The following is a 13,244-nucleotide window of genomic DNA, read 5'->3' as shown; positions in this document are numbered from 1 at the left end:
TCAAGTGGGCTTCGGCTTTAAGGGAAGCTTAAGAAGAGGCTATAAAGCTGAGTTTCGTTTTTTGGGTTTTTTTTCCAATGTTTATTTATTTATTTTGAGAGAGAGAGAGAGAGAGAGACAGAGTGTGAGCAGAGGAGGGGGAGGGAGAGAGGGAGACACAGAATCCAAAGCAGGCCCCAGGCTCTGAGCTGTCAGCACAGAGCCTGATGCCGGGCTTGAACCTGTAAACCAGGAGATCATGACCTGAGCCAAAGTCAGACGCTCAACCAACTGAGCCACCCAGGTGCCCCAAAGCTGAGTTTTGCAACTTATGGCTTTGCAACTCCCTATGCACGACCTTGGGCAAGTTACCTACCTTTCTCTGTGCCTCAGGTTCTTTATCTACAAAATGAGAATAATTAGTAGGCTTTTTGTTAGGATCAAAAAAGTTAACACCTGCAACACACCTGGCACATAGCAGGTGTTTGATAAATGTTAGCTATTTTTAATAGTGTTTCTTAGAACCCAAGAATATCTGAGCCTGATGGGAAGAAAGCCTAAAATAAGAGCCTAGAAAGCTCCAGCACATCAGGCAGCATTCTGTCTGTATCTCCTTCTCCTCTGCCTGCACAATATTCCCCTGAACCATTGTGGACAATGGGTGCCCAGAGTTCTCAAATGTTTACACGTGCCTTGATCTAGCTCATGAAGAGTTGGACTGGGATTGAGGAGTCTTGATTCCAAATTCCTGTACTGATAAATTCGATTGACTCAGCTTGGCTTGTGTATCTCACTTGTGGCTTAACCCTTTATGGGGCCAAAATCATGCCACACTGGCCTATTCTCTTGAAAGGCAGGAAGGAGGGCAGAGGAGTAATTCCTCGTGATTCTTAGATTTAATCATTTTCAGGTCTAAGCCAGAGAACAGACTAAACAATCTGATCTTCAGAGATCAGAGATGCTGTTAAGTACCGAAGGACACTGGTTGTTATAATCGCTTCACATGCTCCTTAAACTTTTCCTTTCCCAATTTGCACCACCCTAACTCCTTTTAAGAATCGGGGAACTGACAAAATTCCAACCACCAAGCAAAATGCAGTGTAGCCATACAATGGAATATTACATAACCATAAAAAGGAATGAAGTCCCCGATACCTGCTACAACATGGATGAATGTTGAAAACACGATTCTGAGTAAAAGAAGCCAGAAACAAAAGACCATATACTGTATGATTCTATTTACATGAAATAATAGGCAAATGCATAGAGACAGAAAGCAGATTAATGGTTGTCAGGGACAGTGTGGGGGAAGGAATAGTGAGTGACCACTAAACGGGGATGGAGTTTTTTCCAGAGGTAATGAAATATTCTAAAATTACATAGTGGCGTTGGTTGTTCAACCTTGTGAACATATTGGAAATCACTGAAATGTATACCTTAAAATGGTAACGTTTATGGTATGTGAATTATATTTCAAAAAAAAAGTATCTGAGACCTGGATATGATGTCAGAACAACTGGTTTTACGCGTCACACTTACACCATCTCATGTAATAGCCACTACTCGCTCTTCCTAAGCCTTGATTCCTTACCTAAACATTGGGGCAAGGGCTGAGCCAGGCTCTACCAAAGGTCCGTGTCAGCTTTAAATTCTATGGGTAAGAAACTGGGTGCATTGTTTGCCATCCAAACTAAAGTCAGCCTTTCTCTTCCAAATATTCTGCCACTGGAATTATCTTCTCATTCTGTTTGCTATTTTAAAGAAAGAATTCTCACTTCTTTCTGAGGTTTTAAATAATACCTATTTTTTAAGCACACATACTAGGCACTTGAATAGATAATTCACTTCATCTACCCAACAATTTTGTGAACTAGACACTTTTGTTACCATTTTACAAATGCAGACACGGAGGCTTAGGGAAAGAAACAATGTGGCCCAAGTTAGAGAGAAGCTGTGCCAGGGGGACATACAACCTGAGCAGCCTAGCTTTGGAGGTCATGTGATGAACCCCTGCACTGAGCTGCCTTTCTCCACTAACTCCTCCACTTGGCCCAAATCTCATGCCCCTCAACATTTACTTTAGCAATTTGCCGAGTGACTAATTTAACAGCTTTATATTCATCATGTTCACTATTCTAGTAAGTGATTCTTTTTAGTTATTGGGAAATAATCCCTGATTATTGTCATATGTCAAATACAAACTACATTATACTATTTCTTTTTTTTTTAATGTTTATTTTTGAGGAAGAGGTGAGGGGAGGAGGGGGAGAGAGACGGGGACAGAGGACCTGAAGCAGGCTCTGTGCTGATAGCAGAGATCCTGTCACCGGGCTCCAATTCCCAAACCCTGAGATCATGACCTGAGCCGAAGGTGAAACTTAACTGTCTGAGCCACCCAGGTGCCCCTATATTATGCTATTTCTTAATGAAGGTAATGCTGGCATATGCAAGTGGAATTGAGACCAAATTAATGAATTAAGACCAAACTTAGGTTAATACCCAGTAAATAAGAAAAATTAATGATAACTTCAGCTCTTGTCAGCTATGCTCCTGGTACCATTGACTAGAGCAATTTGTTTAATTAACCTAAAGTCTTCTTGTTAATTATAGATCATTTACCATGTCTAATAAAAGGTCATGCCTTTGAAATCCCTACATATGTTTAAAATTCCTCAAGCATGTTACAAAAGCATTTCTTCGTAAGGAGACAGACAAAATAAACTTAAGAAGAATGAGGAATAATTTAGCTTAATTTAGGCTAGCAAATAAATAGCATTACTAGACAGAACCCTATGTAATGAAGTTGCTAGTGGTTGTCCCTTCTTTACAAATATCAAGACCTAAATATGTGTATGTAGTATTCATAACACGTGTGTGTCTCAAAGTCACAAGGACAGGACACCTAAGACTGAACTGTAGCTGATGTCCAGGGACGTAGGAGTCCTGGTGACAATTAGTAAAGTTGTAAAAGGTTCTACTTAGTTTTAATGTGAAAGATAACCAAAAATTAGCTTAAAGTCTATATTTTTATTTTTAATGACAATAAAGCAAAGTAGTAACAAAAACATGCATCATGACAATGAAACATTAACATACAATCAAAATCTACTGGTAAAGTACCCATTTTTGTTAACTAGTGACCAACATAAGGTTTACAAAAATTGTAAATCTTTCTTAAAACATTTAAATAATTTGTTTTGTAAATATATCCCTATTCATCTAAAGTTAGAGTGTCAAATCACAGTTAGAAAAAATCAAATCATTAAGTTAAAAAATTCTGACACCATGTTTAAAAATAATATTGAAAATATTAAATTTTTATGTAAGTTGCTTAATCTCTATTAAAAGCATGACAAGATTGAATGCTTAAGAGCAAAAATCAAAAAGAAAAAATCATGGATCTGTTCACCATATTTTCTGCCCAAACTTAGATTTCATCAAATCTTGCCATTTTAAGAATTTTGTAACTTAACAGTGATTATATCTAGAATTGTATCTAGAATGGCTCATTTCCTTATAGAAAAAGGAACACATAGAAAATTACAACAGTTTACATGAAAAACTGTTAAAATGGCTCACGTATTAGCTGAGAAAAATGATGTAGCACAAAAGTTGAATTTATGCAACATCTAACAATTTGAACTGGGTCCAGCAGACCTGCAAACCCAGTTCTCCGGTTTTAGAGCCAGAATATCAAAAATTGAGTGAAACGCTTTAAAGCCAGAATACTAAATATTGAGTAAAAAGCATTTCAGCCTCTGGAAAAGGAATAATTTTGTATGAAAGGATATTCAAATAGCCCTTCATTGAGCGGCCACAAAGAGCCTTGAAGATTTACATGATTGAGCTGGAATTCAATGCCAAAGACAAGAGGAAGCATTTTTGTTCTGGGATGCACAAAGAGATACCCATAATTAAACATCACTCTTCCCTAGGGCAGCATGTTTTCTTATATTGACAAGCAAAATGAGGTATTTCAAACCATGCATTGCTGGCATACAGTCATCTTTTGCATAGCTATTGTTTTAATGTATTTCTGGCTATTAGGCATTGTCTATTTTTGGTCAGTGAGGCATGCATTTTAAAGAATTCTGGTTTTGCATAAAAGGCTGTAGTTATGTTAGTGGAATTACATTTACACAACAGTATCTTAAGAATAATTATAGCCTTATTTTGGCTAGTCACACACATATTTTATATTTAAAGTAGAGCGGCTATAACTTTCATGTAATTAGTACAATTGAAATTAACTATAAGTGGAAAAAACTTTCAGAAGTACCTTTTTAGATTCAACTATATATGTTCTACTTTGTCTTGTTCAACACAGCTAGTTAAACATACCACACACGGATCCTACTATGTTGGGCATTTGCCAAACAAATCAAGTTTGCTTAACATTCCATCAGTCAAGTCAGAGCCTAATGATAGATTATGTATTCAATAACTCTTTTGTTCTAGATCAAAGAATGCCACATTTTTTTCAGCCTGATCCTACCGCAACTACTAACCTACCAAAAAGCAGCAACTCTTACATTTTACCTTCTGTAAGAGTTTCCTCTCCTTTCTCACCTGCACTCTACTCAAATTCAATCTTTTTTCATTTTCTTAAATTGTAAAGAATGTGTTAAACTTAAATACCAAAAAAAAAAAAAAATGTTCTTTTGCTTTTGAAAGTGACCATTTACCTAAGCAGACGTTTTATCTCCTGCTCTCTATTCAAAACATTGCTTATGAAGATTAACTCTGTTTAACAATATGGAGTTATATAATCAAATTTTCTTTTTAAGGTAATTTGCTATTGTCATATAAATCCAGATAAAATTATTTTGATATTACTAGAAACTTAAAAAAGATCTAACTTATCTATCCATCCATATAAAAATCATGTCCTATAAAAATGCCAATTGACTAATGGGAGACCTGAGCTTTGGTTATGGAAGTTAAACTACCATCCATGGGCTTTGTGTCTAGAAGCCTCTTCAGACCATTAACCTAATGATACTGGGTTAATGGTAATGGGAAGACTAAGCATAATTTAATCTAATCAAAAACATTCTAATTCAAGAGAAACTGCGTTTTTACAGCTTTCAAAGTCATCATAGAAAATGTCTTGGGGCGCCTAGATGGCTCAGTCCGTTAAGCATCTGACTCTTGATTTCAGCTCAGGTCATGATCTCAATGTTCATGAGTTCGAGCCCTGCATCGGACTCTGTACTGACAGTGTGCAGCCTGCTTGGGATTCTATCTCCCTCTCTCTCTGCACCCCTTCCCCGCTCGCATGTGCTCTCTCTCCCTCTACCCCTGCCCTTTAAATAAATTAAAAAATAAAATAAAATAAAATTGAATAAAATAAAATATCTTGAAGCCCAGGTGCCTCAAATAACTCCTAACAATTGCATTGCTAGTTTTTTGTTTGCTTTACTAAAATCAGAGGCAATAGGACACATGGATTTTATGTGTCTACCTTGGCAAGTGATAGTTATTTCATTCAGCCAAGTCCTCTCTTCTCAAATCATCTGGATCTACAAACCCCAGATTAATTCCTCTTGAGAACTGGTTTTTTTGCCCCCAAAAGGAAGTATATACACGTCCTAGAGTGGAAAAAGCAGCCACTTCAGTTACCAAGATTTATAATTTTGGAACACCTAGTTTTACTGAGTGTTTCCTCTGTGCTAAGGGCTTCACATAAATAATCTCAATTTTCAGGGCTACTCAACATCATATGAAGCAGATGCCATACCAACCCCATTTCACAGATGAGGAAGTTAAGCTTACATCTCAGCTTAACACGACTTCCTCAGGAAAGCCTCTCCCAACTACATCCCATTTTACTCCAGACTGGATCTAGTTTCTCTGGCATACCCTTGCTCAGTACTCAGCACTTTTCCAAGCTTGCCCCTAGCAAGATTTGCTATTACATATTTATGTGGTCATTTAATTAATGTCTGTCTCTCCCATTTAATTAATGTAAGATCAATGGTTCTCAAACTTTACTGTGTATCAAAATCACTGGGAGTGCTTCTTAGAAAGTGATCACTGGGTCCCAACCCCAGAAAATCTGACTCAATGAGTCTAAAGAAAGGCCTGGAACTCTGTTGCTGCTACCAGACCCTGGACTGACTCAGAACCAGCAGTTCTCAGCCCTGAACATCAGAATCTCCTGGGGACCTTTAAAAACAATCAATGCCCATACTCTGCCCCCAGAGGTTTTGATTTAATTGGGCTAAGATGGAACCCCGAATGCCTTATCCCAAATACTGTATTCTTTTACTCAAAAATTACTTATCTAAAACTCAAGTTTAACCAAATGTCTTGTAAATTTTTATTTGTTAAATCTGACACCCTTACTTGTAAGTCCTGTTGTAACATAACAGGTAGTGTATCATTTATTTTATGTACATATATATTATGTAGCCATATCATGGGGCCAAATGAGCAGAATTTTTAGACCCAAGAATTTTTTTCTAGCGGATCAGAACATAGAAGTAGTTACCCACACATTGTAAAAGCTTATCTGGAGATCTATCTTTTAAGAATAGGGCAAATTCTCAATGTCAAATAATTTAACATGATGATTAAGTGACTTCCAGTTTCCTTTAAGCCCTGAGGCTGTGAGTCTCATATGAGGCCAGCAGGGTGACAATGGGGCATCCACATCACTGCTCTGACATCAATCAATGAATCACCTGGGCAGAGCTGCTGCTAAGACTTGGCTCAGAGGAGGTGTCCTTTCATATATCAAAAGTAGGTAAAAATTATCTATTTAATAAATACCCCAGAAAAGATAAAACGCTGAACACATGGCTGCCTCTGATAACACAATTCTATCTTTTTCATATCAATGTAGGCAGTCTTGTGCCATTTTCCAATTTCAGAGTAAGATCAGTGATTTCATGTCTTACATAAATGGATATATTAAATTTGCATTTTTGATGCTGAAAAGGGCCTACTTAATTCCAGCTTGGCACGTTTATTGTATAATGGGTAAACTAGGGATTTCCAAATTGAGAATCCTCTGGGATCAGTAATGCTCATGTAGCCTTCTGCCTCCTCATGTAAGTAACCTGCCAGGTCTCTGGCTCAAGGACAAGGACTCCATCTAAGTATTTTAAATATTAAAATACACTCCTTCATGAATACTCATAGAATTCAATCATTTCAACAGTCATTACTATCTTTGTACAATGCTTACTTGCCAAATTTAACACGACACTTTTCACCTAATCCAGGATTTTAAGAACTGTTTATAAAAACAGGTTATGGAGGGGCACCTAGCTGCCCCAGTCAGTAGAGCATGCAACTCTTGATCATAGAGTTGGGAGTTCAAGCCCCACATTGGGGATAGAGTTTATTTAAAAATAAATAATAAAACTTTTTTAAAAAGCCACGTTATTGAATGCATGAACATCAGAGTGGATTCCAATTCCAGCAACACAGAAATTTACATGACAGAACACAGAACACAGAACACAGAAATTTACATGAGCCCCAAGACGAAGTATAATAGTTGCAGCAGACGGGAGAGGGGCAGAATGATTGTCACACCAAGCTTATGGTCGGCTGTACATTTACAGGACTTATTTCAATTCACCTAACTACAAGCAAACAACACAAAAATCACTTCAGATTATTTTCTCTGAAATAATAAATGTCTAATACTTTTTAAAAAGGCATTTCAAAAAATAAGACCTATAACTGTTTAATCATGGACAATGATTGGTTTCTTATGTCGGGATCACTTACCAAATCCAAAAGCATTGGAACCTCCAATGCTCTGTGAAGCCTGAACACTTGTAGATGTGTATAGTCCTGTCACCAGCAAGCCATCAAAGAAGGTGCTTGTTGAAATTGTCACTGAAATACAGGGAGGGAAAAAAAAGAAACCTCAATTAATACAATCAGGAGAATGAGATAACATTTCTGAAGTGTTAAACATTGTCAAAACAACTTTTACTCATTATTAAAAAATCATTTTTATACAACTGGTAGTCAGTATTTTCTTTGTATTAGGAATTAGAGAGGAGCAAAAAGCAGCTCCGAATGCCAATGTCTATAATTGCTGGTCCTAAATTTAGTACATTAGTTCTATCTTTCTGCATTCATTTACACGTTCCCCAGCTATATGCAAAATCATCTGAAAATAATGTAGAATATATTGAATAGCTAGTCTCCCCCACCTCCACCACCACCCCTGAAGGCAGTCAAAGGCATTGCTGGAGTTTTGGCATTGTGATTAAACATTTTTTTTTAACTATTCCATACTGTGGGAAACAATCTTAGATTGGCTGAAAGAACAGTAAGATGCACTGTTTTTCTTATTGTGCATCTACATATCATAGATGAATCCCCTGAAGTTTTTCAACAAAAGCAGACTAATTTGCATGAAGACAGTTAGCTCTTTTCCTTTTGAGAACAAAAAAGGGAGACCACTGCACATTTTAAGTTTTAGAACAAAGACTACAAGAGGAATCCGAATGGTTTCATAACCAGAAAATCAGGATGTTCCTGGGAAGAAGAGGGTCAAATTAAATGCATCCTGATGCTACTCAGGTTTGGCTTCTTAAAATTTTATCTTGCTTATTACCACCCTAAAAAATGATCATAATTTCCTCCTTGACATAATATTTTCTCCTGCATTGGTTTTACAAGATTAAGATGATGCCATTTGTAGGAAGCATCCAGGAAAAAGTGATATTATTTTGGTGTACACAGTACAAGGCTATCATCATGGTTGGTGGCAGTAAGGAGAATGGCCAGAATCACATTAACTTTGATGAGAATGTTTAAATTAAACTCCAGGAAATCCAGTGAATAGAGCTGAATGGTCTGAAACAACCACATTATAAACATAAAACAAGACGCATAGATCAACAGAACAGCCTGACATCATGCTACCCCCAAAATGGCATTGGATATTGGAGTAAATCACCTTCACATCCTTTAATAATAGCTAATATTTTGACTGCTGGCATGTAAACCACTCAGCTGGGCATTGAGTTAAACAGTTAACGTGTATTATCTCATTTCATCATCAAAAAATTTCTATAAAAAGGGTACTGTTATTATTCCCAGGATACACATGAGGAATTTGTGGCACAGAACAATTAAGAACCTTGTTCAGGACCATCTGATATCATCTAAAAATGTCTGATGTTGTTTACCTGGCATCTCTCTTGTTTTCTCTCTATCCTGTACATCTCCCCCTCCCCAGATCCCACAGAAGCAAAATGACATGGCTGAACCCTTGTTTAATAACTTATTCCCCGGATTATTCACATGCATGAGGAGTATTTAAAAAAAAGTAAAAGCTGCAGGACTCAATATCACTGTTTTGGGGGGGAAGAGGGCCAAGGAGGGCCAGGAGGTGACCTCTATGGTATAATGGATGGAGCCCTAGGCTAGGTAAGGGATGGGATTTGGGTGCTGGGTACTCATCTGTTACCACCTGTTCTTGAACAAAACCACTTCCTCTCTTGGAATCTCAATTTCCTCATTTATAGAATCACACCTCAATCATCAGCCTCCTGTTTTGCCTATTCCAGATTCCCATAGTTGATTCTACCAGTGCCTCTACCTTTGGTTCAGTGAGTTATCTTGACTAAGGTAAAAAAGTGCTTAAACTGCTTCTGCACTCTTATCCAGTAGGGTTTAGAATTAAGTTGCTTGCTGTTAAATTGACTATGCTGACCAATGGACTCAATGCAGTGTCCCAGGTTGTCCTTCCCAGCAAATCAGACCCAAACTGCAGTATCTCACTGTGGACCTGTGGGATCCTGCTTCTATCCACTTCCTCTCAATCCATTCCCCTTTTGTTCAGTAAGACAGCAGCAATCATGTTAATGCACAAATACAGCCCCTGTGGACTCCTGTTCATTCCTTTATGCTTCTACTCTGGTTCTTACTTCTAAGATTCTAAAAAACCTAAGAGTTTTATGGGTTAGGGAGTGAGGCCACCTCGAATTCGAATCTCACCTCTCTCTCTCTCTCTCTTTACCTCTGATCAGTGTGTGACCTTGCAATGAGCCTCGGATGCCTCATTTACAAAAGGAATAATACTACCCAATGCACTATAAGAATGAAAAGAAATGTATCTTCAATCTATCAGTGTACCTATCTCTTTAACAAACAACCATGCACACAGTAACTCACCAGTAAAAGTTAGCTCCATTTTCCTGTCCTCTTTCACATCCTGAAGCCCTGCCTTGTTCTTCCCTTCCAGAGAACTGGAGTCCCATACAGACCTCCTCACATCTGCTGAGGACACAGCCAACCACTGGACTGCCCACATCTGAGTCCTCCTGACTGCTACGATTCTCCACCTACCTCTCCATGCATTATTTCATTTCCAACCACGGTCCATACTAAGTCTCAGCTGTGAGCTCAGTGGACCCAAGATAAGTGGCATCCCCAGCTTATTATTAATTTGCCCTCTCTTCTAAAAGATATTCTGCTGAGTTTTAATTTAAAATAGAGGCTAAACACTTGGAGAAAGGGCTGAAAAGAGAAGGGCTTGAAGAAGGGCTGAAAAGAAGAGAACCATGTGTGACAGCTCTTGGGTCTTTCCTCTACTACCCCCAGCTACTCAGTTCTGGTCTCAAACTACATACCCCCCAGCAAAACAAAAGCCCTGCTATGTCTATTATGACAATTGATAAATTCAACTTGTTGATAGCCTACACGTATCTAGTGATGATTCAATATATTAGACATGTGCACTTAGGAAGCTGCCTGCACGGCCTGTGACACATTTGGGCACTGAGCATAACCAAGGTCTGCTGTGCCCCTTAGATGTCCACGTAGGCTGCTAATCCCTTGCCAGGTCTCAGCTCTCATCTGCCACCAAGTGCCTCCCCAGCCCTAGAGGATGATGCAAATTCTGATCTTAACTCCTCCACACACCATAATACCTGCTTCAGATCAATTCTCTTCTTTACATAGATTCCTGGTGCTGACACAGCAAGGTCTAGTGAAAACATCCCAGGAATGAAAGGATTGATATTTAATTACCAATAATAATTTGCTATGTCAGATGAGGCAAGCTTTTCTCTCTGCTTGGTTCTATTCCTAGTAGTAGTGACATGAATACCTATTACTCGGTAACCTCATGGCTAGATGGACCTATCATTTCTAAACACGGAGCATCTTAGAAATCAAAGTGGAATTACTGAGAAAAACACTTTTTACTCTTAGAGTCTCTTGGCTTTAAATACCATCCATAAACTGACCACTCCCAAATTTCTATCTCCTGTCCAGATCTCTACATACCTCTTCATATATACTCCAGGTATATATACACTTGCTGCTCAACATCCCCACTTGGATGTTCAAGAGAGGTTTCAACCTCAACTTAACCAAAACTGAATGCCCACCCCATCCCTCAAACCTGCTTCTCCTATAGCCTTCATGAACTCAGTTGATGGCAGCACCATCCTTCCTGCTGAGCCAACTTTGGAATCACCATCTCCCATCCTCTACATTAGTCCATCATACACTGGATTCATGTCATTCCTCTGCTTACAACTTTCTAGCTAACTCAATGTCAAAGTCTTCACAGCGGCCTACAAAATCCTATGTGACCTGCCCCTATTCCTTCTCTGTCGTCACCTCCTTCTGCTTTCCTCCTAGCTTACCCCATTCCAGGTACACCAGCCTCCTCGTTGTTGCTCAGACATGTCAAGCCTTTGTACCACTGCCTTCCTCTGCCTAGGATTCTCTTCCTTCAGAGTATCAGGTACTTATCACCTTCTGGCACATTCTACTGATACACTGACTCACAATTGTCTTTGTTTATTATGTTTATTGTAGGTCGTATCCTGCAGAATGTGAATTCCATCAGGGCAGATACCTTAAGTGTTTTGTTCAGTAGTACATCTCAAGCATCTGGAATAATTTCTGACACTTTTAGGTGTCATATTTATTGGAATATTTATTATATGTGATAATAATATTACATGTATTAATGAATAACTCATTCATACAAAAGTGGTGCAAAGTTGTCTAATCTCCAACTTATTCCCAAAGGAAAAGTATGTTGTGAATCCTAGACTTTATATGTCAAATGAATCCCACTTGGAAAAGTCACATGGGAAAAAAAAGAAAATTTGACTATTTATATATTGAAAATATCTTCCAGAGTGCAAAATGATCAATGCAGGGACCAACAGACCAATCGAAGACATTTGTTTTTTTAAAAAAGGCAGATCAACTTAAGTACACATACATTCTGACAGGCTATATGTTTACACAAATCATCTAAAGAAAAAGCTCCCTATTAAAAACTAACTGAATGAATATAGGGGCGCCTGGGTGGCTCAGTCGGTTAGACATCCGACTTCGGCTCAGGTCATGATCTCCCAGCTTGTGAGTTCGAGCCCCACGTCGGGCTCTGTGCTGACAGCTCGGAGCCTGGAGCCTGTTTCAGATTCTGTGTCTCCCTCTCTCTCTGGCCCTCCCCCGTTCATGCTCTGTCTCTGTCTCAAAAATAAATAAATGTTAAAATTTTTTTTTAAACTAACTGATCTATTTCTCTATTTGCTAGAGTTGGGAGTTTAAAGTTATTTTGAAGGGAAAAAAATGATATTTGCATTTGGAAAGCTGCTACTGTCTGGACAAGCATTCCTTCTTCTTTAAACATGTGTAATGCATGATCCATATGTAAACTGGTAATCAGTCTCTTTTTTTAAGAAAAAAGGAAATGTTGCCCAGACTCATACAGCCTATAAGACACAGTTCTGATCACTAGGTTCCCTTTTACTCAAGAAGACAATGGGCCCAATTTCTGCATTTAAAACAAAATGTGACACAGTTTGGATTCTCCGATAGCTTGCAGGAAACTTCAGGATGTCTGCAGCCTGCATGTTTTTACCGATTAGAGCACCATCAGTAAACATATGAACAATCTGAGCGAGATGCTGAAAACTTTATACCAAGGCACTCCAACTTGGAAACTTTGGCAGGAATACACATCTCTCTGTCCTTCCCTTTCCTTTTCATCAAATGCTTCCACTTATCTCTACTTGCAGCCTCTGGTGAGTCTGTCAGAGTTTCCCAAACAAACAAACGAAAACCTTACAGAAACAAATAATTGTTCCAGGCATCAAGGCTGCTCTGGCCAGCTGTCCTTACCTGGGTAATCTCGCATCATCAGTCACTGACAGTTTGTTTTCATCTGGGGCCTCTTCCTCACCTTACCCTCTGGTATCTTTCTGATTCCTTCCTATCAAGCTTTATCTGACCAACAATGTGCACTAGTTCTTACCTGTCCT

At 38.5% G+C, this 13,244-nt stretch overlaps 1 protein-coding gene across 1 annotated transcript in view; it reads right to left on the bottom strand.

Annotated features, from left to right (window-relative positions):
• RELN (reelin) overlaps positions 1 to 13,244 on the bottom strand; it is a 524,459-nt gene that overhangs the window by 440,082 nt on the left and 71,133 nt on the right. The window contains exon 2 of the mRNA XM_078442541.1: positions 7,723 to 7,833. Coding sequence (XP_078298667.1) covers positions 7,723 to 7,833 — 111 coding nt within the window. The remainder of the gene's footprint in view (positions 1 to 7,722; positions 7,834 to 13,244) is intronic.

The sequence above is a fragment of the Panthera onca genome, chromosome A2, assembly GCF_046562875.1.
Source record: "Panthera onca isolate mPanOnc1 chromosome A2, mPanOnc1 haplotype 2, whole genome shotgun sequence".
Lineage (NCBI taxonomy): Eukaryota > Metazoa > Chordata > Mammalia > Carnivora > Felidae > Panthera > Panthera onca.
The sequence above is the reverse complement of the archived record's forward strand: the minus strand, read 5'-3'. Positions and strand labels throughout refer to the sequence as shown.